General features: G+C 46.0%; 1 protein-coding gene across 3 annotated transcripts in view; it reads left to right on the plus strand.

The window, feature by feature from the left end:
* LOC125629277 (myosin-IIIb) overlaps positions 1-22,856 on the plus strand; it is a 168,081-nt gene that overhangs the window by 46,692 nt on the left and 98,533 nt on the right. For all 3 annotated transcript variants that reach the window (XM_048834643.2, XM_048834642.2, XM_075128285.1), the window contains exon 15: positions 20,231-20,342. In XM_048834643.2, the coding sequence (XP_048690600.2) occupies positions 20,231-20,342 (112 nt within the window). The remainder of the gene's footprint in view (positions 1-20,230; positions 20,343-22,856) is intronic.

Genomic DNA, 22,856 nt, shown 5'->3' on the forward strand with positions numbered 1-22,856 from the left:
AGGAGCTGTCTCGTGCAGCTGTTGGCGCCTCCTGTAGTGCGTGCACCCCTGACCGTCACCTCAGTTCCTTCTCAACTGACCTTGGCTGCAGATTGAGCTCCGCGGCAGTACTCTCTTTGATACATTCTGGGGGGGGGGAATTACAAGTTACATAGGAACTTCTTATTAATCTATACTTAGTTGCATAGTTTCATTAGTATTAGTCTGTATATAGAAAAGGAGCACTTGTGGCACCTTAGAGACTAACAAATTTATTTGAGCATAAGCTTTCATGAGCTACAGCTCACTTCATCGGATGCATTCAGTGGAAAATACAGTGGGGAGATTTGTATACACAGAGAACATGAAACAATGGGTGTTACCATACAGACTGTAACAAGAGTGATCAGGAAAGGTGAGCTATTACCAGCAGGAAGGGGGTGAGGGAAGAGGCGGGGGAACCTTTTGTAGAGATAATCAAGGTGGGCCATTTCCACCACTTTACAAGAACAGTAGGAGGGGAAATAAACAAGGGGAAATAGTTTTACTTTGTGTAATGACACATCCACTCCCAGTCTTTATTCAAGCCTAAGTTAATTGTATCCAGTTTGCAAATTAATTCCAATTCAGCAGTCTCTCGTTGGAGTCTGATTTTGAAGTTTTTTTGTTGAAGAATTGCCACTTTTAGGTCTGTAAGCAAGTGACCAAAGAGACTGAAGTGTTCTCCGACTGGTTTTTTAATGTTATAATTCTTGACATTTGATTTGTGTCCATTTATTCTTTTACGTAGAGACTGTCCAGTTTGGCCAATGTACATGATGGCATATATCATACTGATAGATGTGCAGGTGAACGAGCCTCTGATAGTGTGGCTGATGTGATTAGGCCCTATGATGGTGTCCCCTGAATAGATATGTGGACACAGTTGGCAACGGGCTTTGTTGCAAAGATAGGTTCCTGGGTTAGTGTTTCTGTTGTGTGGTGTGTGGTTGCTGGTGAGTATTTGCTTCAGGTTGGGGGGCTGTCTGTAAGCAAGGACTGGCCTGTCTCCCAAGATCTGTGAGAGTGATGGGTCATCCTTCAGGATAGGTTGTAGATCCTTGATGATGCGTTGGAGAGGTTTTAGTTGGGGGCTGAAGGTGATGGCTAGTGGTGTTCTGTTATTTTCTTTGTTGGGCCTGTCCTGTAGTAGGTAACTTCTGGGTTCCTCAGTTCTCGTCCTCAGTTCTCGTCCCCTAATCTACTTGATGAAGATGTCATCAATGTAGCGCAAGTAGATTAGGGGACGAGAACTGAGGAAGCGTTGTTCTAAGTCAGCCATAAAAATGTTGGCATACTGTGGGGCCATGACGGTACCCATAGCAGTGCCACTGATGTGAAGGTATACATTGTCCCCAAATGTGAAATAGTTATGGGTGAGGACAAAGTCACAAAGTTCAGCCACCAGGTTTGCCGTGACATTATCGGGGATACTGTTCCTGACGGCTTGTAGTCCATCTTTGTGTGGAATGTTGGTGTAGAGGGCTTCTACATCCATAGTGGCCAGGATGGTGTTTTCAGGAAGATCACCGATGGATTGTAGTTTCCTCAGGAAGTCAGTGGTGTCTCAAAGATAGCTGGGAGTGCTGGTAGCGTAGGGCCTAAGGAGGGAGTCTACATAGCCAGACAATCCTGCTGTCAGACTGACAGAGCCAGAAGAGAACCCAGAAGTTACCTACTACAGGACAGGCCCAACAAAGAAAATAACAGAACACCACTAGCCATCACCTTCAGCCCCCAACTAAAACCTCTCCAACGCATCATCAAGGATCTACAACCTATCCTGAAGGATGACCCATCACTCTCACAGATCTTGGGAGACAGGCCAGTCCTTGCTTACAGACAGCCCCCCAACCTGAAGCAAATACTCACCAGCAACCACACAACAGAAACACTAACCCAGGAACCTATCCTTGCAACAAAGCCCGTTGCCAACTGTGTCCACATATCTATTCAGGGGACACCATCATAGGGCCTAATCACATCAGCCACACTATCAGAGGCTCGTTCACCTGCACATCTATCAGTGTGATATATGCCATCATGTACATTGGCCAGACTGGACAGTCTCTACGTAAAAGAATAAATGGACACAAATCAAATGTCAAGAATTATAACATTAAAAAACCAGTCGGAGAACACTTCAGTCTCTTTGGTCACTTGCTTACAGACCTAAAAGTGGCAATTCTTCAACAAAAAAACTTCAAAAACAGACTCCAACGAGAGACTGCTGAATTGGAATTAATTTGCAAACTGGATACAATTAACTTAAGCTTGAATAAAGACTGGGAGTGGATGTGTCATTACACAAAGTAAAACTATTTCCCCTTGTTTATTTCCCCTCTTACTGTTCTTGTAAAGTGGTGGAAATGGCCCACCTTGATTATCACTACAAAAGGTTCCCCCGCCTCTTCCCCCCGCCCCCACCGCTCTCCTCCTGGTAATAGCTCACCTTTCCTGATCACTCTTGTTACAGTCTGTATGGTAACACCCATTGTTTCATGTTCTCTGTGTATATAAATCACCCCACTGTATTTTCCACTGAATACATCCAATGAAGTGAGCTGTAACCCACGAAAGCTTATGCTCAAATAAATTTGTTAGTCTCTAAGGTGCCACAAGTACTCCTTTTCTTTTTACAGATACAGACTACACGGCTGCTACTCTGAAACCAGTCTGTATATAGTTACATAGTTTTGTTAGTTCCTCTTACAGGTTTTTCTTCTTCAACAACAACAACAAATTCTTTACTTAGTTGTCCGTTTAGGAATAGCTCTACGGTTTACCACTTCAATTAACTCCCACCCTCATCTATTGAGCAGGGGAGAGGCTTAACTGAAGTCATGCTGGGCTCAACAGGGTTTAAAAAATGTGACTCCTGCCATGAACCGATGCCGGTCTCTGACAGCCACGCATCCTGCATACAGTGTCTGGGATAAACTCATATCTCCCAGAAATGCATACACTGCAGCAATTTGAAGTCAAGAGCAAGACTTAATAGGGATCTCCATTTGAAAATGCTTCTGGTGGAGAAATCCCTCCAACCGCTGCAAGAGACGTTCTCCGGGGAGTCTCATAAACCGAGATTCCTAAGCTACGATAAGGTTCCGACTTCCAAAACTATCAGGAGACGAGCCTCGACCTCTCCAAGGAACTCTCACAAAAAGAGAGCTTCTCCAGCAAGGTCTTTACCCTCTGTGCTCCACTCATCCAGAAAGAGCACTTATAAGGCACTGGGCTCCTCCAGCACCATCTGTCAGCGGACCTCTGCCAAGCCCCAAAATGCAGCACCGGAGTTGAGACGTCAAGTCTCCTCCATGGCACTGACTATCCCAGTGTGGCATGCAACACAGGCAGCGGCAATGCAATCAATGCTGCCACCACTGGCACCAGCTCCAGACTTGATGTCGGCTAACAAACTGAATCCGGCACTGGTCAGGGCTCAAATGGTCGACTGCAACCCCGAGGCGGGACCAATGCAACTGCTACATCATACTGACATAGCAGTTTCTTCTGCACCACAGTCACCACTGCTCAAAACCGAACACTCCCCGAGTTACATAGCGTGGTACTATCCTTCATCTCCTGCACCGATCTCCATGCATAGTGGTGAGGAAGGAGACGTGCAGGACAACCGCTTCTCTGTGTTCATCCCCATCACAGATGAGACCTACATGGAACACTATGAAGCCTAAGACTCATCGCTCCAAGCATTCACAGCCCTGCTATGCGCAGCACTGGCCTTACCCATTACCACCTTGTGACATTATTGACTTGAACTGGGACCGTATAGAACATTGTTGCAACCAAGGTCCTGTAGTGGCACCAAATCTTGTATAAAGGGGGTCAAATAAGGTGTCTAAGATGAGGTTATGGTTTGCTGGTTAGGATTATGCTATCTGTTTGCATGTATCATTTTGTATTTAAAGATATAAGTATTGGCTCTATACTGTCTGTATTCCAAACTTATGCTATGCTTCTGGGTGACACCCCAGACAAGTTGGTGTCAGCTCTGCCTAGCCTGTTTGATGGCCCATTAAGGACCATCAGCTATACAAGTGACCCAATGAGAGAAGGCAGACATGCCTCGTGACTCAGCAAGGTATGCAGGGACCTGCCGATGGACAGAACTCTGAGGGTTTTCCAGGCCATGTGATGGACAGCTTGTCCTTGGGACAAAGAAAGAAAGACCACATGGCAAGAGAGTATAAAAAGCTGCTGCAGCTCCTCCAGCTGGTCTTCAATCCTGCTTCTTACCTCTGGAGGGGCTTTGCTACACTGAAGCTTTGAACCAAGGACTGAATGACCCATCCCAGCTGCGGATGTACTCCAGAGACTTGATTTGAACCTGCACTTTATTCCATCACTGCTGCAAGCTCGAACCAAGAACTTTGCCATTCCTGTATGTAATTGATTCCATTTAACCAATTCTAGCTCTCATCTCTATCTTTTTCCTTTTATGAATAAACCTTTAGATTTTAGATTCTAAAGGATTGGCAACAGCGTGATTTGTGGGTAAGGTCTGATTTATATATTGACCTGGGTTTGGGGCTTGGCCCTTTGGGATCGAGGGAACCTCTTTTTTTAACCATTCATCCCCATAAGGAGTGGCACTGGTGGTGATACTGGGAAACTGGAGTGTCTAAGGGAATTGCTTGTGTGACTTGTGGTTAGCCAGTGCTGTAAAACCAAAGTCTTCTCTGTTTGGCTGGTTTGGTTTGCCTTGATGGGCATAGAAACCCCAGCCTTGGGCTGTAACTGCCCTGCTTTAAGCAATTTGTCCTGAATTGGCACTCTCAGTTGGGTCCCGCCAGAACCAGCCTTGTTACACACCTTACCCCATATAATGGCCACAAGGGGGGTCTGTCATAAATATAAAGGGAAAGGTAACCACCTTTCTGTATACAGTGCTATAAAATCCCTCCTGGCCAGAGGCAAAACCCTTTCACCTGTAAAGGATTAAGAAGCTAAGATAACCTTGCTGGCACCTGACTAAAATGACCAATGAGGAGACAAGATACTTTCAAAGCTGGAGGGGGAGAAACAAAGGGTCTGTCTGTCTGTTTGATGCTTTTGCCGGGAACAGATCAGGAATGCAGTCTCAGAAACTCTGTTAAGTTAGTAAGTAATCTAGCTAGAAATGCGTTAGATTTCCTTTTGTTTATTGGCTGGTAAAATACACTGTGCTGAATGGAGTGTATATTCCTGTTTTTGTGTCTTTTTGTAGCTTAAGGTTTTGCCTAGAGGGATTCTCTATGTTTTGAATCTGTAAGGTATTTACCATCCTGATTTTACAGAGGTGATTTTTTTATCTTTTCTTTAATTAAGATTCTTCTTTTAAGAACCTGATTGATTTTTCATTGTTCTTAAGATCCAAGGGTTTGGGTCTGTGTTCACCTATGCAAATTGGTGAGGATTTTTATCAAGCCTTCCCCAGGAAAGGGGGTGTAGGGCTTGGGGGGATATTGATTCACCAAGGGAAGGTCATGCCTGACTAATCTAATCGCCTTCCTTGATGAGATTACTGGTTCTGTGGATGAAGGGAAAGCAGTGGACGTATTGTTTCTTGACTTTAGCAAAGCTTTTGACACGGTTTCCCACAGTATTCTTGTCAGCAAGTTAAGGAAGTATGGGCTGGATGAATGCACTATAAGGTGGGTAGAAAGCTGGCTAGATTGTCGGGCTCAACGGGTAGTGATCAATGGCTCCATGTCTAGTTGGCAGCCGGTATCAAGTGGAGTGCCCCAAGGGTCGGTGCTGGGGCCGGTTTTGTTCAATGTCTTCATAAATGATCTGGAGGATGGTGTGGATTGCACTCTCAGCAAATTTGCGGATGATACTAAACTAGGAGGAGTGGTAGATACGGTGGCAGGTAGGGATAGGATACAGAGGGACCTAGACAAATTGGAGGATTGGGCCAAAAGAAATCTGATGAGGTTCAACAAGGATAAGTGCAAGGTCCTGCACTTAGGACGGAAGAACCCAATGCACCGCTACAAACTAGGGACCGAATGGCTAGGCAGCAGTTCTGCGGAAAAGGACCTAGGGGTTACAGTGGACGAGAAGCTGGATATGAGTCAACAGTGTGCCCTTGTTGCCAAGAAGGCCAATGGCATTTTGGGATGTATATGTAGGGGCATTGCCAGCAGATCGAGGGACGTGATCGTTCCCCTCTATTCGACATTGGTGAGGCCTCATCTGGAATACTGTGTCCAGTTTTGGGCCCCACACTACAAGAAGGATGTGGATAAATTGGAGAGAGTCCAGCGAAGGGCAACAAAAATGATTAGGGGTCTGGAACACATGACTTATGAGGAGAGGCTGAGGGAACTGGGATTGTTTAGTCTTCAGAAGAGAAGAATGAGGGGGAATTTGATAGCTGCTTTCAACTACCTGAGAGGTGGTTCCAAAGAGGATGGTTCTAGACTATTCTCAGTGGTAGAAGATGACAGGACAAGGATTAATGGTCTCAAGTTGCAGTGCGGGAGGTTTAGGTCGGATATTAGGAAAAACTTTTTCCCTAGGAGGGTGGTGAAACACTGGAATGCGTTACCTAGGGAGGTGGTAGAATCTCCTTCCTTAGAAGTTTTTAAGGTCAGGCTTGAGAAAGCCCTGGCTGGGATGATTTAGTTGGGGATTGGTCCTGCTTTGAGCAGGGGGTTAGACTAGATGACCTCCTGAGGTCCCTTCCAACCCTGATATTCTATGATTCTATGATTTTGTGGGAAGACGTCTCCAAGTGGGCTCTTTCCCTGTTCTTTGTTTAACACGCTTGGTAGTGGCAGCATAGGGTTCAAGGACAAGGCAAATTTGTACCTTGGGGACGTTTTTAACCTTAGCTGGTAAGAATAAGCTTAGGGGGTCTTTCATGCAGGTCCCCACATCTGTATCCTAGAGTTCAGAGTGAGGAAGGAACCTTGACAGGGTCCTTGGGCCACATACCAGAACTCATATTCTGATCCCCCTTCGCGAACCAGAAGAGGATTCAGAGTACACCCATCATTACCACATAGAGAAACCTCTGACCCCCCTGAGACGGAAATAGAAGAGGAAGAGATACTATCACAGGCAGACCTGGATGATTCACCACCTGCCCTACACTCATCTTTCACACCAAATGAAGCTGTGACGCCATCTACCCCTACGACACCAGATGACCTGAAACAGTTCCAAGAACTCTTCAAAAGAGTAGCAAACAGCCAAGAAATTGCCTTACATGAGGTGCAGAAGAAACAAGATAAATTGTTAATCTTACAGGTGGCATCATTGACCAAGGTCGTCCTCCCCATGGATGAGGCTATAATGGAGCCTGCGGAGGTAATATGGCAAACACCAGCATCTGCACCACTCATCAACAAAACGGCTGACAGGAAATACTTTGTTCCAGCCAAAGGCATGGAATTTTTGTTTTCACACCCTCAAGCCCTTTCTCTGGTAGTAGAGGCTGCCAATCAGCGCAGTAAATAGCCTCATTTCTGCTCCACGCCACAAGATAAAGAACACAAGAGGCTGGACCTCTTTGGGTGGAAAGTTTACTCGTCAGCCACCCTTCTGCTTAGACTTGCCAACTATTCTGCTCTACTAGCAAATTACGACTACTCTAACTATAGTAAAATACAAGCGCTCATGGAGGACCTCCCCAAGCATAAACGTCCTCAACTCGATGCCATTGTCAATGAGGGTCAGTTAATAGCCCGCACAGCGCCACAAGCCTCAATGGATGTAGTGGACACAGCTGCCCGAACAACTGCAACAACTGTGGTTATGAGAAGAGCATCATGGTTGCCAGCTTCAGGAATTCCGAAAGAACTACAGCTAAAAGAGGAGGAACTCCACTTCGATAGGGATAAACTATTCTCGTCTCAAACAGACGATGTCCTTCATACCGTGAAGGACTCCGGAGCGACGCAGAGTATACTAGGCATACACCCACCGCCTGACAAATGTCCACACTTTACACCACACCAGAGGCCATGAGACGCCTTCTTTAACCGTCAACAACCACGATACTTTGCTGAGAACAGACGCAAACAACGAGCTCAGACACTACAAGCTCCGCAGAACCAGGCCTCGTCCAACTGTCCATCTACATCTAAGCCACAATTTTGAAGTATTGGTAGAGGGTATGCATGACCTCTCCACACCTCTACCGCAAACAAATACCCCATCCCACAACTTTGGTCACTGCCTATGCCCATTTCACTATTCCTGGGCTGCGATAACCACAGATCAATGGTGGTTATCACATTCCAGTGTTTCACCACCCTCCTAGTGAAAAAGTTTTTCCTAATATCCAACCTAAATCTCCCCCACTGTAACTTGAGACCATTACTCCTTGTTCTGTCATCTGCCACCACTGAGAACAGTCTAGAGCCATCCTCTTTGGAACCCCATTTCAGGTAGTTGAAAGCAGCTATCAAATCCCCCCTCATTCTTCTCTTCTGCAGGCTAAATATCCCCAGTTCCCTCAGCCTCTCCTCATAAGTCATGTGTTCCAGTCCCCTAATCATTTTTGTTGCCCTCCGCTGGACTCTTTCCAATTTTTCCACATCCTTCTTGTAGTGTAGGGCCCAAAACTGGACACAGTATTCCAGATGAGGCCTCACCAATGTCAAATAGAGGGGAACGATCACGTCCCTCGATCTGCTGGCAATGCCCCTACTTATACATCCCAAAATGCCATTGGCCTTCTTGGCAACAAGGGCACACTGTTGACTCATATTCAACTTCTCGTCCACTGTAACCCCTAGGTCCTTTTCTGCAGGACTGCTGCCGAGCCATTCGGTCCCTAGTCTGTAGCGGTGCATGGGATTCTTCCGTCCTAAGTGCAGGACTCTGCACTTGTCCTTGTTGAACCTCATCAGATTTCTTTTGGCCCAATCCTCCAATTTTTCTAGGTCCCTCGGTATCCTATCCTATCCCTACCCTACAGCGTATCTACCACTCCTCCCAGTTTAGTGTCATCTGCAAACTTGCTGAGGGTGTAATCCACACCATCCTCCAGATCATTTATGAAGATATTGAACAAAAACGGCCCCAGGACCGACCCCTGGGGCACTCCACTTGATACCGGCTGCCAACTAGACATGGAGCCGTTGAGCCCGACAATCTAGCCAGCTTTCTACCCACCTTATAGTGCATTCATCCAGCCCATACTTCTTTAACTTGCTGACAAGAATACTGTGGGAGACCGTGTCAAAAGCTTTGCTAAAGTCAAGGAACAATACGTCCACTGCTTTCCCTTCATCCACAGAGCCAGTTATCTCGTCATAGAAGGCAATTAGATTAGTCAGGCATGACTTGCCCTTGGTGAATCCATGCTGACTGTTCCTGATCACTTTCCTCTCCTCTAAGTGGTTCAGAATTGATTCCTTGAGGACCTGCTCCATGATTTTTCCAGGGACTGAGGTGAGGCTGACTGGCCTGTAGTTCCCAGGATCCTCCTTCTTCCCTTTTTTAAAGATGGGCACTACATTAGCCTTTTTCCAGTCGTCCGGGACTTCCCCCAATCGCCATGAGTTTTCAAAGATAATGGCCAATGGCTCTGCAATCACATCCGCCAACTCCTTTAGCACTCTCGGATGCAACGGATCCGGCTCCATGGACTTGTGCTCATCCAGCTTTTCTAAATAGTCCCGAACCACTTCTTTCTCCACAGACGGCTGGTCACCACCTCCCCATGCTGTGCTGCCCAGTGCAGCAGTCTGGGAGCTGACCTTGTTCATGAAGACAGAGGCAAAAAAAGCATTGAGTACATTAGCTTTTTCCACATCCTCTGTCACTAGGTTGCCTCCCTCATTCAGTAAGGGGCCCACACTTTCCTTGACTTTCTTCTTGTTGCTAACATACCTGAAGAAACTCTTCTTGTTACTTTTAACATCTCTTGCTAGCTGCAATTCCAGGTGTGATTTGGCCTTCCTAATTTCACTCCTGCAAGCCTGAGATATATATTTATACTCATCCCTGGTCATTTGTCCAATCTTCCGCTTCTTGTAAGCTTCTTTTTTGTATTTAAGAGCAGCAAGGATTTCAATGTTAAGCCAAGCTGGTCGCCTGCCATATTTACTATTCTTTCTACGCATGGGGATGGTTTGTCTCTGTAACCTCAATAAGGATTCTTTAAAATACAGCCAGCTCTCCTGGACTCCTTTCCCCGTCATGTTATTCTCCCAGGGGATCTTGCCCATCAGTTCCTTGAGGGAGTCAAAGTCTGTTTTTCTGAAGTCCAGGGTCTGTATTCTGCTGCTCTCCTTTCTTCCATGTGTCAGGATCCTGAACTCGACCATTTCATGGTCACTGCCTCCCAGGTTCCCATCCACTTTTGCTTCCCCTATTAATTCTTCCCGGTTTGTGAGCAGCAGGTCAAGAAGAGCTCTGCCCCTAGTTGGTTCTTCCAGCACTTGCACCAGGAAATTGTCCCCTACACTTTCCAAAAACTTCCTGGATTGCCTGTGCACCGCTGTATTGCTATCCCAGCAGATATCAGAGTGATTGAAGTGTCCCATGAGAACCAGGGCCTGCGATCTAGTAACTTCTGCGAGTTGCTGGAAGAAAGCCACAATAGACCTGTCTCACCAGCTAGGTCGATAGATAAACTAAAAGAAATCCTCCCTGGAACCAGCTCAGCACTTGAGCTTTATTGGAGCCGACTTAGACTCCATACAAGCTAAGGCAATATTACCAAACCTCAGGTTCACGACATTGACCAATCTTATTTCCACAGTGACCATCAGCCCACAAGCTTCAGTGAGGACCTGCCTTCAGATTCTGGGACATAGGGCAGCTACGACTTTCATAGTAAAGTATACCAGACTCCATTTGCGCTGTCTGCAGCACTGGTTGAGCATAGTCTGTGCACCCAGCAAACACTCTCTCAACAGATGTGTGACACTACCACCAAGGGTTATCCTCTCCCTACAATGGTGGACACAACCAGGCAATGTATGCTCAGGGATTCCCTTTCAACAAGACCCCCCCCCCCGTCTGTGACTATTACAACAGACGCCTCCCTGATAGGTCCGGGCGCACACTTGGGTCACCACAATGTACAAGGCAAGTGGTTTGCGACGGAAACCTCACTACATATCAATGTCCCTTAACTCCACGTGGGTACACAGTGCATGCCACCACTTCCTCCCACTTATATGGCAGACTTCAATCTCTATTGTCACCGACAATGCGGCATGCATGTTTTACATCAATTGCCAAGGGGGAGCCAGGTCTCACTCGCTATGCATAGAAGCCATGAAACTTGTGGAACTTGTGCATCCGCAACAATATAAACATCACAGCGTCATACCTACCGGGATGCCAAAACACTACTGCCGACAACTTCAGCAGGCACTTCTCACAGGAACATGAGTGGGAAATTCATGTCAGAGTTCTCAGCACGATATTCCAAAAATGGGGCCACCCAGTGATCGACCTGTTCGCCTCAGCGACAAACTACAAATGTCCACTCTTTTACTCCAGGGCCAGCCTGGCACCGGGATTGTTAGGGGATGCCTTCCTCATCCTGTGGAATGCATCACTCATGTATGTCTTCCTGCTGATACCAATGATCCCATGGGTCATCCGCAAGATACGAATCAACAGAGCATACATCATTCTCATTGTCCCCACATGGCCCAGACAGACTTGGTTTCCGTACCTGTCATGCCTAGCAGTCTGTGCCCCGCAACCGCTGCCCTTATAGATGGACCTCCTGTCCCAGAACAAGGGCCTGATGCTCCATCCAGACTCAGCAAAGCTCTATCTCAAAGGTGGCTCCTGTGTGGTTCCAACATGGAGAATTGAACTGCTCGGAGAAAGTAAAACAGGTATTACTAAATAGCCGTCACCTCACCACTAGGAATACTTACCACCACAAGTGGAGAAGATTCTCCCTTTGGTGCCAGCAAAAACAGCTGGACGTGACTAAGGCGCCTCTAGCTATGATCCTAGACTACCTACTAGAACTGAAGGAAACGGGGTTAGCCATAAGTTCTGTTAAAGTACACCTGGCTGCCATCACGGCCTCCATGAGCGATAGAAGGGGCTTCAATATTCGCTCACCCGATTACACAATGCTTTCTTGCAGATCTACAGAACATGCACCCAGAAGTATGCCAACCTATGCCACCATGGGATCTCAATCTTGTGCTCAAATGTCTCACAAGACCACCCTTCGAACCTCTAGCAATCTGCTCGCTCTTACATATGTCAATGAATGCCACTAGGAATGCAACCATCACGTCTGCAAGACATGTCAGCGAAATAGGAGTGTTGATGGCTGTACCACCGTACACTGTATTTACCAAAGACAAAATCATGTTACGTCCTCACCCAAAATTCTTGCCCAAAGTGACTACACATTTTCATATTAACCAAACGATACACTTACCTGTCTTCTATCCCAAGCCACATAAGGATTCTCAAGAAGCAACGTTACACACGCTAGATGTCAGATGGGCTGTAGCCTTCAACTTGGACAGAACTAAACCATTTCACAAGTCACCAAGACTGTTTGTCTCTACAGCAGAATGCTCCAAAGGTTCTACAGTATCGACCCAGAGACTCTCCAAATGAGTCTCTTCCAGAATTCAAACTTGCTACCACCTACAGAACAAAGAATGCCCTGTGGGCATCAGATCCCACTCAACACAAGCCATGGCAACATCAATCGCATTCTTGAACAATGTCCCCTTAATAGATGTTTGTAGAGCTGCAACCTGGACATTGGAGCACACTTTTGCAAAGCATTACGCTATCACCCAAGGCCTTATCTCAGTTTCTATCGTTGGCCTCACAGTGCTCTCATCACACACTTATACGTAACTCCAAACCCCTGCCATCCCTAGGGGGATACTGCTCTACAAGCACCTAGAGTGGAGCACCCACAGGGACATCGCTCAAAGAAGAAGTTACTCACCTTGTGAAGTACCGATGGTTCTTAGAGATGTGTGTCCCCGTGGGTGCTCCACTGCCCACCCTCCTCCCTTCTACTTCAGAGTTCACACAGCCGAGCTCTGTGGTGGGGAGGGGACGGTTGGGGGTGTGTGCGCTACAGGAGGCACCAATGGCTGCACGAGACAGCTCCTGTGCGCGCCCTTCCCCCGACCGAGTACTGCGGCGAAAAATCTCCGATCTCTGGCGCAGAGACGCACCAACACCTAGAGTGGCGCACCCACAGGGACACACATCTCGAAGAACCGTCGTTACTGCACAAGGTGAGTCACTTCTTTCTCAATCCCATCGTTTCAGGGGCATCCTAGTAAACTGTCAGCTGCTTTTTCAACTGAAGTGTGTGGGGGGAGTAAGAGAAGAGTGGTGTACATGTGGTGGGAGAGACAGCAGGCTGACCGACCTATCCTGAGGCAGCCCCCAGCTCTGCTCGGCACAGCAGTCTCTCCGGAAGCAGTCTGCTTTGCCTGCCTGCCTATGGTTCCGTGATTCCCTCTGAGTTCTCCCACAGCCTCCTCAGCTGCCAGGAGCAGAATCCTGAGAAGCTCTGTGAGCTCTCCATGCTGAGGAATGTCAAAGCAGCACAGCAGTGTGTGTCCTGTGTCCTGTCCCCCCACAACCCCTGACCTCAGCTCCCCGCAGCAGCAGTCTGTCTGCAGCTGTGTTCCTAGTGCAGGGCAGAAAAAGAGCATTCCACGTTAATGATTTGCTCTTTGTTCCCCAAAACGAAGCACAGCTGTTACTTCCCGGAGCTTTGAAAAGGGAGGGACGCATGCCTGCAGGGCAGCAGAGATCAAAACAGTGAGCAGAGCTGTCATGGCAGGCATTGTGGGATACTGGTGGAAGCCAGTTATGTCAACAAAACAAACAACAGTGTCTACACTGGCACTTTGTCACTTAAACTTTTGCCACAAAAAGCCTTATGCCTCTTGATGAGGTGGTTTTATTTTGTCAGTAAAACAGCAGAGTTTTTTCACCAAAAGTAGCTTTGTAGTTTGTACACCACCCCTGTTTTGTCAGCAAAAGGCAGCTTTTGCTGACAAAACTTTGTAGTGTAGATAAGGCCTTAGAGTCCCATATCCTGTGTACTGGGAAGCAGTGACTTTGAAAAAGATTTGAGAGAAATGGTGGATAATCAGTTGAACTCAAACTCCTAATGTGACGCTGTGGCCAAAAGAGCTAGTGTGATCCTGGGATGCATGAACAAGAGAATCTCAGGTTATTTTACTTCTGTCTTTGGCACTGGTGTGATGGCTGCTGGAATCCTGTGTCCAGTTCTGGTTTCCATAATTCAAGAAGGATGTGGATAAATTGGAGAGGATTCAGAAAAGAGCCATGAGAATGATTAAAGGATTTAGAAACCCTGCCTTATAATGATAGACTCAAGGAACTCAATCTATTTAGCTTAACAAAGAGAAGATTAGGGTGTGACTTGATTAGAGTCTAAATACCCACTTGGGGAACAAATATTTAATAATGAGATCTTCAGACTAGCAGAGAAAGGTGTAAGATGATCTAGTGGCTGGAAGTTGAAGTTAGACAAATTCAGACTGGAAATGAGGCATGAATTTTTAACAGTAAGAGTAATTAATCACTGGAACAATTTACCAAGGGTTCTGGTGGATTTTCCATCACTGACCATTTTTAAATCAAGATTGGATGATTTTCTAAAAGATCTGCTCTAGGAATTATTTTGGGGAAGTTCCATGTCCTCTGCTACACAGATCAGACTAGATGATCACAGTGGTCCCTTCTGGCTTTAGAATCTATGAATCTGTGGGAGGTGTGACGGGGTTGGGCCAGATGGCTACAGAACTATTTCACATTTGGGGACAATGTATACCTTCAGATCAGCGGCACTGCTATGGGTACCCGCATGGCCCCACAGTATGCCAACATTTTTATGGCTGATTTAGAACAACGCTTCCTCAGCTCTCGTCCCCTAAAGCCCCTACTCTACTTGCGCTATATTGATGACATCTTCATCATCTGGACCCATGGAAAAGAAGCCCTTGAGGAATTCCACCATGATTTCAACAATTTCCATCCCACCACCAACCTCAGCCTGGTCCAGTCCACACAAGAGATCCACTTCCTGGACACTACAGTGCTAATAAACAATGGCCACATAAACACCACCCTATACTGGAAACCTACTGACCGCTATTCCTACCTGCATGCCTCCAGCTTTCACCCTGACCACACCACACAATCCATCATCTACAGCCAAGCTCTGCGATACAACCGCATTTGCTCCAACCCCTCAGACAGAGACAAACACCTACAAGATCTCTGTCAAGCTTTCTTACAACTACAATACCCACCTGCAGAAGTAAAGAAACAGATTGATAGAGCCAGAAGAGTTCCCAGAAGTTACCTACTACAGGACAGGCCTAACAAAGAAAATAACAGAACGCCACTAGCCGTCACCTTCAGCCCCCAACTAAAACCCCTCCAATGCATTATTAAGGATCTACAACCTATCCTAAAGGATGACCCTACACTCTCACAAGTCTTGGGAGACAGGCCAGTCCTTGCCTACAGACAGCCCCGCAACCTGAAGCAAATACTCACCAACAACCACATACTACACAACAGAACCACTAACCCAGGAACTTATCCTTGCAACAAAGCCCGTTGCCAATTGTGCCCACATATCTATTCAGGGGACACCATCACAGGGCCTAATAACATCAGCCACACTATCAGAGGCTCGTTCACCTGCACATCCACCAATGTGATATATGCCATCATGTGCCAGCAATGCCCCTCTGCCATGTACATTGGTCAAACTGGACAGTCTCTACGTAAAAGAATAAATGGACACAAATCAGATGTCAAGAATTATAACATTCATAAACCAGTCGGAGAACACTTCAATCTCTCTGGTCACGCAATCACAGACATGAAGGTCGCTATCTTAAAACAAAAAAACTTCAAATCCAGACTCCAGCGAGAAACTGCTGAATTGGAATTCATTTGCAAATTGGATACTATTAATTTAGGCTTAAATAGAGACTGGGAGTGGCTAAGTCATTATGCAAGGTAGCCTGTTTCCTCTTGTTTTTTCCTAACCCCCCCCTCCCCCAGATGTTCTGGTTTAACTTGGATTTAAACTTGGAGAGTGGTCAGTTTAGATGAGCTATTACCAGCAGGAGAGTGAGTTTGTGTGTGTATGGGGGTGGGGGGGATGTGAGAAAACCTGGATTTGTGCAGGAAATAGCCCGACTTGATTATGTAAAGAGTTGTCACTTTGGATGGGCTAGCACCAGCAGGAGAGTGAATTTGTGTGGGGGGGTGGAGGGTGAGAAAACCTGGATTTGTGCTGGAAATGGCCCAACTTGATGATCACTTTAGATAAGCTATTACCAGCAGGACAGTGGGGTGGGAGGAGGTATTGTTTCATATTCTCTGTGTGTATATAAAGTCTGCTGCAGTTTCCACGGTATGCATCTGATGAAGTGAGCTGTAGCTCACGAAAGCTCATGCTCAAATAAATTGGTTAGTCTCTAAGGTGCCACAAGTACTCCTTTTCTTTTTGCAAATACAGACTAACACGGCTGTTACTCTGAAAGAAGGCAAATATGTTAGCCCCAGGTTAAGGAGATCCCTTTTCCCTCGGTAAGGTAACAGGGAAGGTTCCAAACCAATCAGGAACTTTCTGGAAACAATTAAGGCAGACAGGCTGATTAGAACACCTACAATCAATTAAGAAACTGCTAGAATCAATTAAGGCAGGCTAATCAGGGCACCTGGGTTTAAAAAGGAGCTCGCTTCAGTTTGTAGTGTGTGTGTGTAAGGAGCTGGGAGCAAGAGGCACTAGGAGCTGAGAGTGAGAATGCGTACTGTTGGAGGACTGAGGAGTACAAGCATTATCAGACACCAGGAGGAAGGTCCTATGGTGAGGATAAAGAAGGTTTTGGGAGGAGGCCATGGGGAAGTATCCCAATAAGTTGTAGCTGTTGCACAGCTGTTCCAGGAGGCTCTCTAGACAGCTGCATTCCACAGGGCCCTGGGCTGGAACCCAGAGTAGAGGGCAGGCCCGGGTTCCCCCCAAGCCTCCCAACTCCTGGTCAGACACAGGAGAAGTTGACCTGGACTGTGGGTTCACGAAAACGGTGAAACTGAGGGCTGCCGCAAATCTCCAAGGTGAGCAAATCCGCCAATAAGCGCAAGACCCACCAAGGTAGAAGAGGAACTTGGTCAGAGAGGGCACATAGTCCCTGGGGAAGGTGGGGCTTCCCCTGGAAACTGTGGATTTTCTCAGTATTTGCAATGTACCCATCACCATGGTATAACAGAACCCCATTTATCCGAGCCTTCATTATCCAGCTCTTCGTATTAACCAAACAACCAGCGCGCACACAGGATAGCATACATGAACTGTTACTTCTAGAAAAGAGCAGAAATGATAAACTCAAGCAACTGCAAAATAATAGTGTTGCTGTTGTTGCAACTTAAAATGATTATTCTGCATTTTTAAAAACTGGTACTCTTTACTGGAAGTAGCTGTTCAGATACACTGAAAATAAAAAAGGAGTGTGTGTTTTAATGCTTCTCTGGGAGGGGTCAGATAGTATAAAAGCAACTCCACATCTTAAATAATGGATAGAAAGCTCTTTGCCCATTCTCCGGATTATCTGAATTTTTGATTATTCGATCTGGACCCGGTCCCAATTAGATTGGATAATTGGGGTTCTGCTGTATGTGAGGTCCTGTCTCAAGCTATTGCTTTGCTGATTTCCTTCTAAGATATACTCTGCATTCTTTGTAGGGCATTGGTGGAGAAACCTAGTGGCCTTATGTCCAGGAGCCCGGAATACCAGAATCACTGCTGTATTACCAAACATTAACAAACCCAGTGGGAGCAGCTAGGTGCTTAGCATTTTGAAAATTGGGCCATTTATTTCAAAGCTTAAATATAGACTGAGGAGCCTAATTTAGGACAGATGAACATATCATAGAATCATAGAATATAAGGGTTGGAAGGGACCCCAGAAGGTCATCTAGTCCAACCCCCTGCTCAAAGCAGGACCAATTCCCAGTTAAATCATCCCAGCCAGGGCTTTGTCAAGCCTGACCTTAAAAACCTCTAAGGAAGGAGATTCTACCACCTCCCTAGGTAACGCATTCCAGTGTTTCACCACCCTCATAGTGAAAAAGTTTTTCCTAATATCCAATCTAAACCTCCCCCACTGCAGCTTGAGACCATTACTCCTCGTTCTGTCATCTGATACCATTGAGAACAGTCTAGAGCCATCCTCTTTGGAACCCCCTTTCAGGTAGTTGAAAACAGCTATCAAATCCCCCCTCATTCTTCTCTTCTGCAGACTAAACAATCCCAGCTCCCTCAGCCTCTGCTCATAAGTCATGTGTTCCAGACCCCTAATCATTTTTGTTGCCCTTCGCTGGACTCTCTCCAATTTATCCACATCCTTCTTGAAGTGTGGGGCCCAAAACTGGACACAGTACTCCAGATGAGGCCTCACCAATGTTGAATAGAGGGGAACGATCACGTCCCTCGATCTGCTCGCTATGCCCCTACTTATACATCCCAAAATGCCATTGGCCTTCTTGGCAACAAGGCCTTGGCAACAATATACTTCCCCTGGATTGATAATCTTGGCCATAATTTATTAAACAGCTCATTTACATGGAAGTGAATTTTGTAACAAGGGAAGACACAGTTCAGTTACTAATGTTCTGTGATTTAATACTTTGATTCAGTATTTGTTCAGGGGGTTACCCTCTAAGACATTCATTATTAAAATACTTAACATCTAGTTAAAGGAAAAGAGAGAATGGGAGGCTGAAGGTAGGAAATGAGGGGAGTGGGAGAATGGAGGAAAGAGAGCACAGTGGAAAGGATAACAACCTAATGGAACGAGGGGGAGAGAAAGGAAGTTACAGATAGAAAGAAAATGGAATAAAATGAGAAAGGAAGGCAAAGCAAGAAAAAATAAATATCTTCGGGTTATTCTGCCAGCCGTGCACCATCATTGTAGTGTCTGGGTATTATAATTTGTATTTCATTCCTGGTGTTTAGTCAAAATGCATCCATGGGAAGAGGATACAAAATTCATACAAATGTAAATGCAAAATGGTTGTTGTGTTGGACTCTTGCGAGATGAATTTATTTTAATTGAGGTGATTTAAATCACCAAGTGGAAAGCCTCTATTTTAGTGTTTTTCAAAATTTTTGTGCTAGTGACCCCATTTGGACTTAAAATAAAATCGTGACCTCCCCACTAGAAAAAATTGCAACCCCCCTACCTTCAGCATCACCATCTGGGAGCTCATGACTGGGGCTCTGGGTCCCCTGCCACCTGTGGGGCCCCCAGCTGGGACTCTGGGCCCCCCGTGGGACTTTCTTCCCTGGCGACCCCATCAAAATGGAGTCATGACCCACTTTGGGGTCACAGCCCACAGTTTGAGACCCACTGTTCTATTTGATTCATCAATTTCAATCAGCTTTTTTATTTGTACTTCAGTTACTTTCTAAAGAAAAGTTAATTCTCATTTGCTGATATAACAATTAAAATATGTTGATTTACAACTAAATAGAGCCTTTACTCTAGACTTGGTACATCTTTTTGCTACTTAAGAGAATACACTGTTTATTTAAGCAATTATAATGCTTAATATTTTCAGATTCTTATTAATTGTACATTTTAGTATGTTAGAAAATAGTGAATGAGATGTTGCTTATTTACTAGATAATTTACTTTTTGCTCATGATTTATGTCAAGCTGCATCTGTGGGAGCTGGAATTTAAATACCAAACATCTTATGAAATTTATTTGTATTAAACAAAGCCACCTTAAATATTTTGGATACATAAACTTCTCTTATGAAAACATCTTTTATATTTACAACTAAATTATAATAAGTTTAGGCCTTAACATATTTTGTATTAAATTCAGATTTTATTCTAAACAGGTAATTTTTAAAAAGAAAAACTTACTATAATTTAAATAACAATTAAAAAAAAATCCAACGTAAATATTAAAAAATTTATGTTTAAAAAAAAATCATTGATTTTTATCTGTCCTGGACTTTTGCGTGCTGCCAGCGTGGCTCTTGGTGCCATACACTTTGGTAGGGTGACCAGACAGCAAGTGTGAAAAATTTGGACAGGGGTGGGGGGTAATAGGAGCCGACATAAGAAAAAGACCCAAAAATTGGGACATCTGGTCACCCTACACTTTGGGTTCCACTGTGCTTGGGTTGGGTTGGCAAATTGCTTCCCTTGCTCTGCTTCTCTCCCTAGGTTCAGTATGCTTCCAGTGGCTTCCTAGAGAAGAACAGAGACACTTTGCCAGCAAATATCCGGGGTCTCTTCATCAACAGTGTCACCCCACTACTGAGTGTGCTGTTCACAGGTTAGTCCCCCTGTTGCCGTGGGTGCCCGGTGGGTAGTGTCACCAGTGATCCCTGAGTTCATGGACTGTGCTTAGGGGAGAGAATCAATCAGATTAGAATCCAGTAAACAAACACTGCTGTAAGAGCTGTGCACTGGCCAGGAGGCCGTGCCTGTGACACAGACATCTGCTTAATATTGGACCGTGTCCCCTTCAGTTGCATCCCCTTCACAGTTCCTCCAGCCCAAGGTGTCTGTCTTAGACTGATTTCAGAGTAGCAGCCGTGTTAGTCTGTATCCGCAAAAAGAAAAGGAGTATTTGTGGCACCTGAGAGACTGAGCTTATGCTCAAATAAATTTGTTAGTCTCTAAGGTGCCACAAGTCCTCCTTTTCTTTTTGTCTTAGACTGAGTAACTGAATGTTTGCGCACCACACTGATCACAGCTACCCAGATGCAAAGTATTATCCCAGCCCTCCCATGGCAAAAGCATAAGTGCAGCAGCCACGCTTGTGCTGCCCTTAGTGCACCGTCTCACTCCTGCTCTGCCAGGGCCTACAGTTCCAGAAGGGTTTTGTGGAGGCTACAGCATCAGTGCTCCTAGGTAAGCAGGCTTCCCTCTCATGGTCTGGGAGCCATGACTAAATCTGTCAGCAAACTATAGAGCCTGCTGAGCAGTTAGGCCCCAGTTTATTGGAGGGGGAGGATAAAAGCAAATCCACCCCTGACACATTACTCCTGAGGGAATTCTGCAATAAAAAATTAAAAATTCTGTGCACAATATTTTAAAATGCTGCAAAATTCTGCATATTTTATTTGTCAAAATAACACAATATAATCACACCAGTTTCAATTATTTTTGGTCATTTATTTCAAAATACCTGTCAACAAGTATCTCTGTAACAATACAGATAACAACAAAGATTCAGGAAATGTTTTTTGTCAAATAAATTCCTTACTAGGCATTTTAATACAGAACTCTGAGTAATAATTCATTTAAATGACCGTACAGAACCGTATTTCCCACACCCCTCAGAAGCAGTGCAAAGGCTTGGGGGTGTCAGAGGCAATGGAGGAGTTGAGGGACAGGGAAGTAAATTGCTGGGAAGGAGCCTGGGTGTGAACTTGGAGGGTTGTTGGGTATGGGTGGGGAAAGTATGGAACAAGTTTTTTGGGGGGTCAGGGAGGGATTGTTAAGGAGCTTCCTCGATGGAGACCCTGGCTGACCTCTAGCCTTTCTCGTCAGGCATATCTTCCCCTGTTCCCATGTGTTCTTGCACCCCCTGCCCACATGTGTCCCTCCACCCACACTCATACACCCACTGCCCCTATCCCCATGTGGCCCTGCACCCCTCCCCCAGTCCCTTTGTGTTCCTGTACCCCCTCCCCCTGTCTGGATGTGTGTCTGGGCCTCCACCCAGCCACCCCCCTGTTCCCATGTGGCTCTGTACCCCCTCCCCCATCACCATGTGTCTCTGTATGCCCACCCAGCCACTCCCCTATCCCCCTTCCCCCTGTCCCCATGTGTCTCTGTACACCCACTCAGCCACCCTCTGTAGCTCTGCACCCCCTCCCCCATCACCATGTGGCCCTGCACCTCCACTCCCATTCAGCCCCTTTCCCAGTCTGTCCTCCCCCACTAGACCTTATGAGCCCCTGTCTGACCCCCACCACATCCCACGCTGTCTGTCTCCCCTTAGCCCCGTCTCCTGACCTGGCCTGACAGGCACAGCAACCCTAAGTGTCCTGTCGTGGGCAAAAGGCAGAACTGCAGCAACATTTCAGCAGAAGCTTTTTTCTGTGCAAAAAAATAAAAATGTGTGGCTCATTAATTACACATGCACGCAGTAGCGCAGCATTCCCCCAGGAGTAACACATACTCATGGTAGTGGAAGCATCCCTCAAAGGCTATCCTGTAGATGGTGGAAGTGTCTCCCAGGGTCTGGCTACTTGGAGGTCTTGTTTAGCTCTGAAATAAAGGAGGCAGTCTTTTCATTTCTCCTGCACAGGTAATGCCCACCTCAGCCCCAAGACCTGGCATGACCTGTTCTTTGTAAAAGCTGCTTGTAGTCAGATGCTCCTCTCTCCAAGTGGCAACACATGATTAATGCGCACCTTTCAGCTAAAGGCTAATGTTTATCTTTTCAGTATCAAGGGCTGTGTGGTGTCTGTAAAGGAAATGTGGCCTTGGCCACTTTGTCATTTTCATTATGGCTGGAAAGCTGGACAAGTTATATCAATTCCAAGAATCAGCCATTTCTTCACCCTCTTGCCCTAGATCAAATAGCCCACCTCCCTGGGGCCAGTGCAGGATTGTCCCCTATTATACATTCACTAGTGTTAATTTTCAAAGAGAAGCAATGGGGCTTCCATTTCCCTGGAGACACTGTTTCTTCCATGAAGGCCATATCCCCTTTTGCATCTTACTCTAGGGGAGCTTTTCCTGATTTCCAACCTGTATCTAATGTTAATTAACATTAGGGCTGTCAATTAATTGCAGGTTTCAGAGTAACAGCCGTGTTAGTCTGTATTCGCAA

This window comes from Caretta caretta, chromosome 5 (genome assembly GCF_965140235.1).
Source record: "Caretta caretta isolate rCarCar2 chromosome 5, rCarCar1.hap1, whole genome shotgun sequence".
In the NCBI taxonomy this organism is placed as follows: domain Eukaryota; kingdom Metazoa; phylum Chordata; order Testudines; family Cheloniidae; genus Caretta; species Caretta caretta.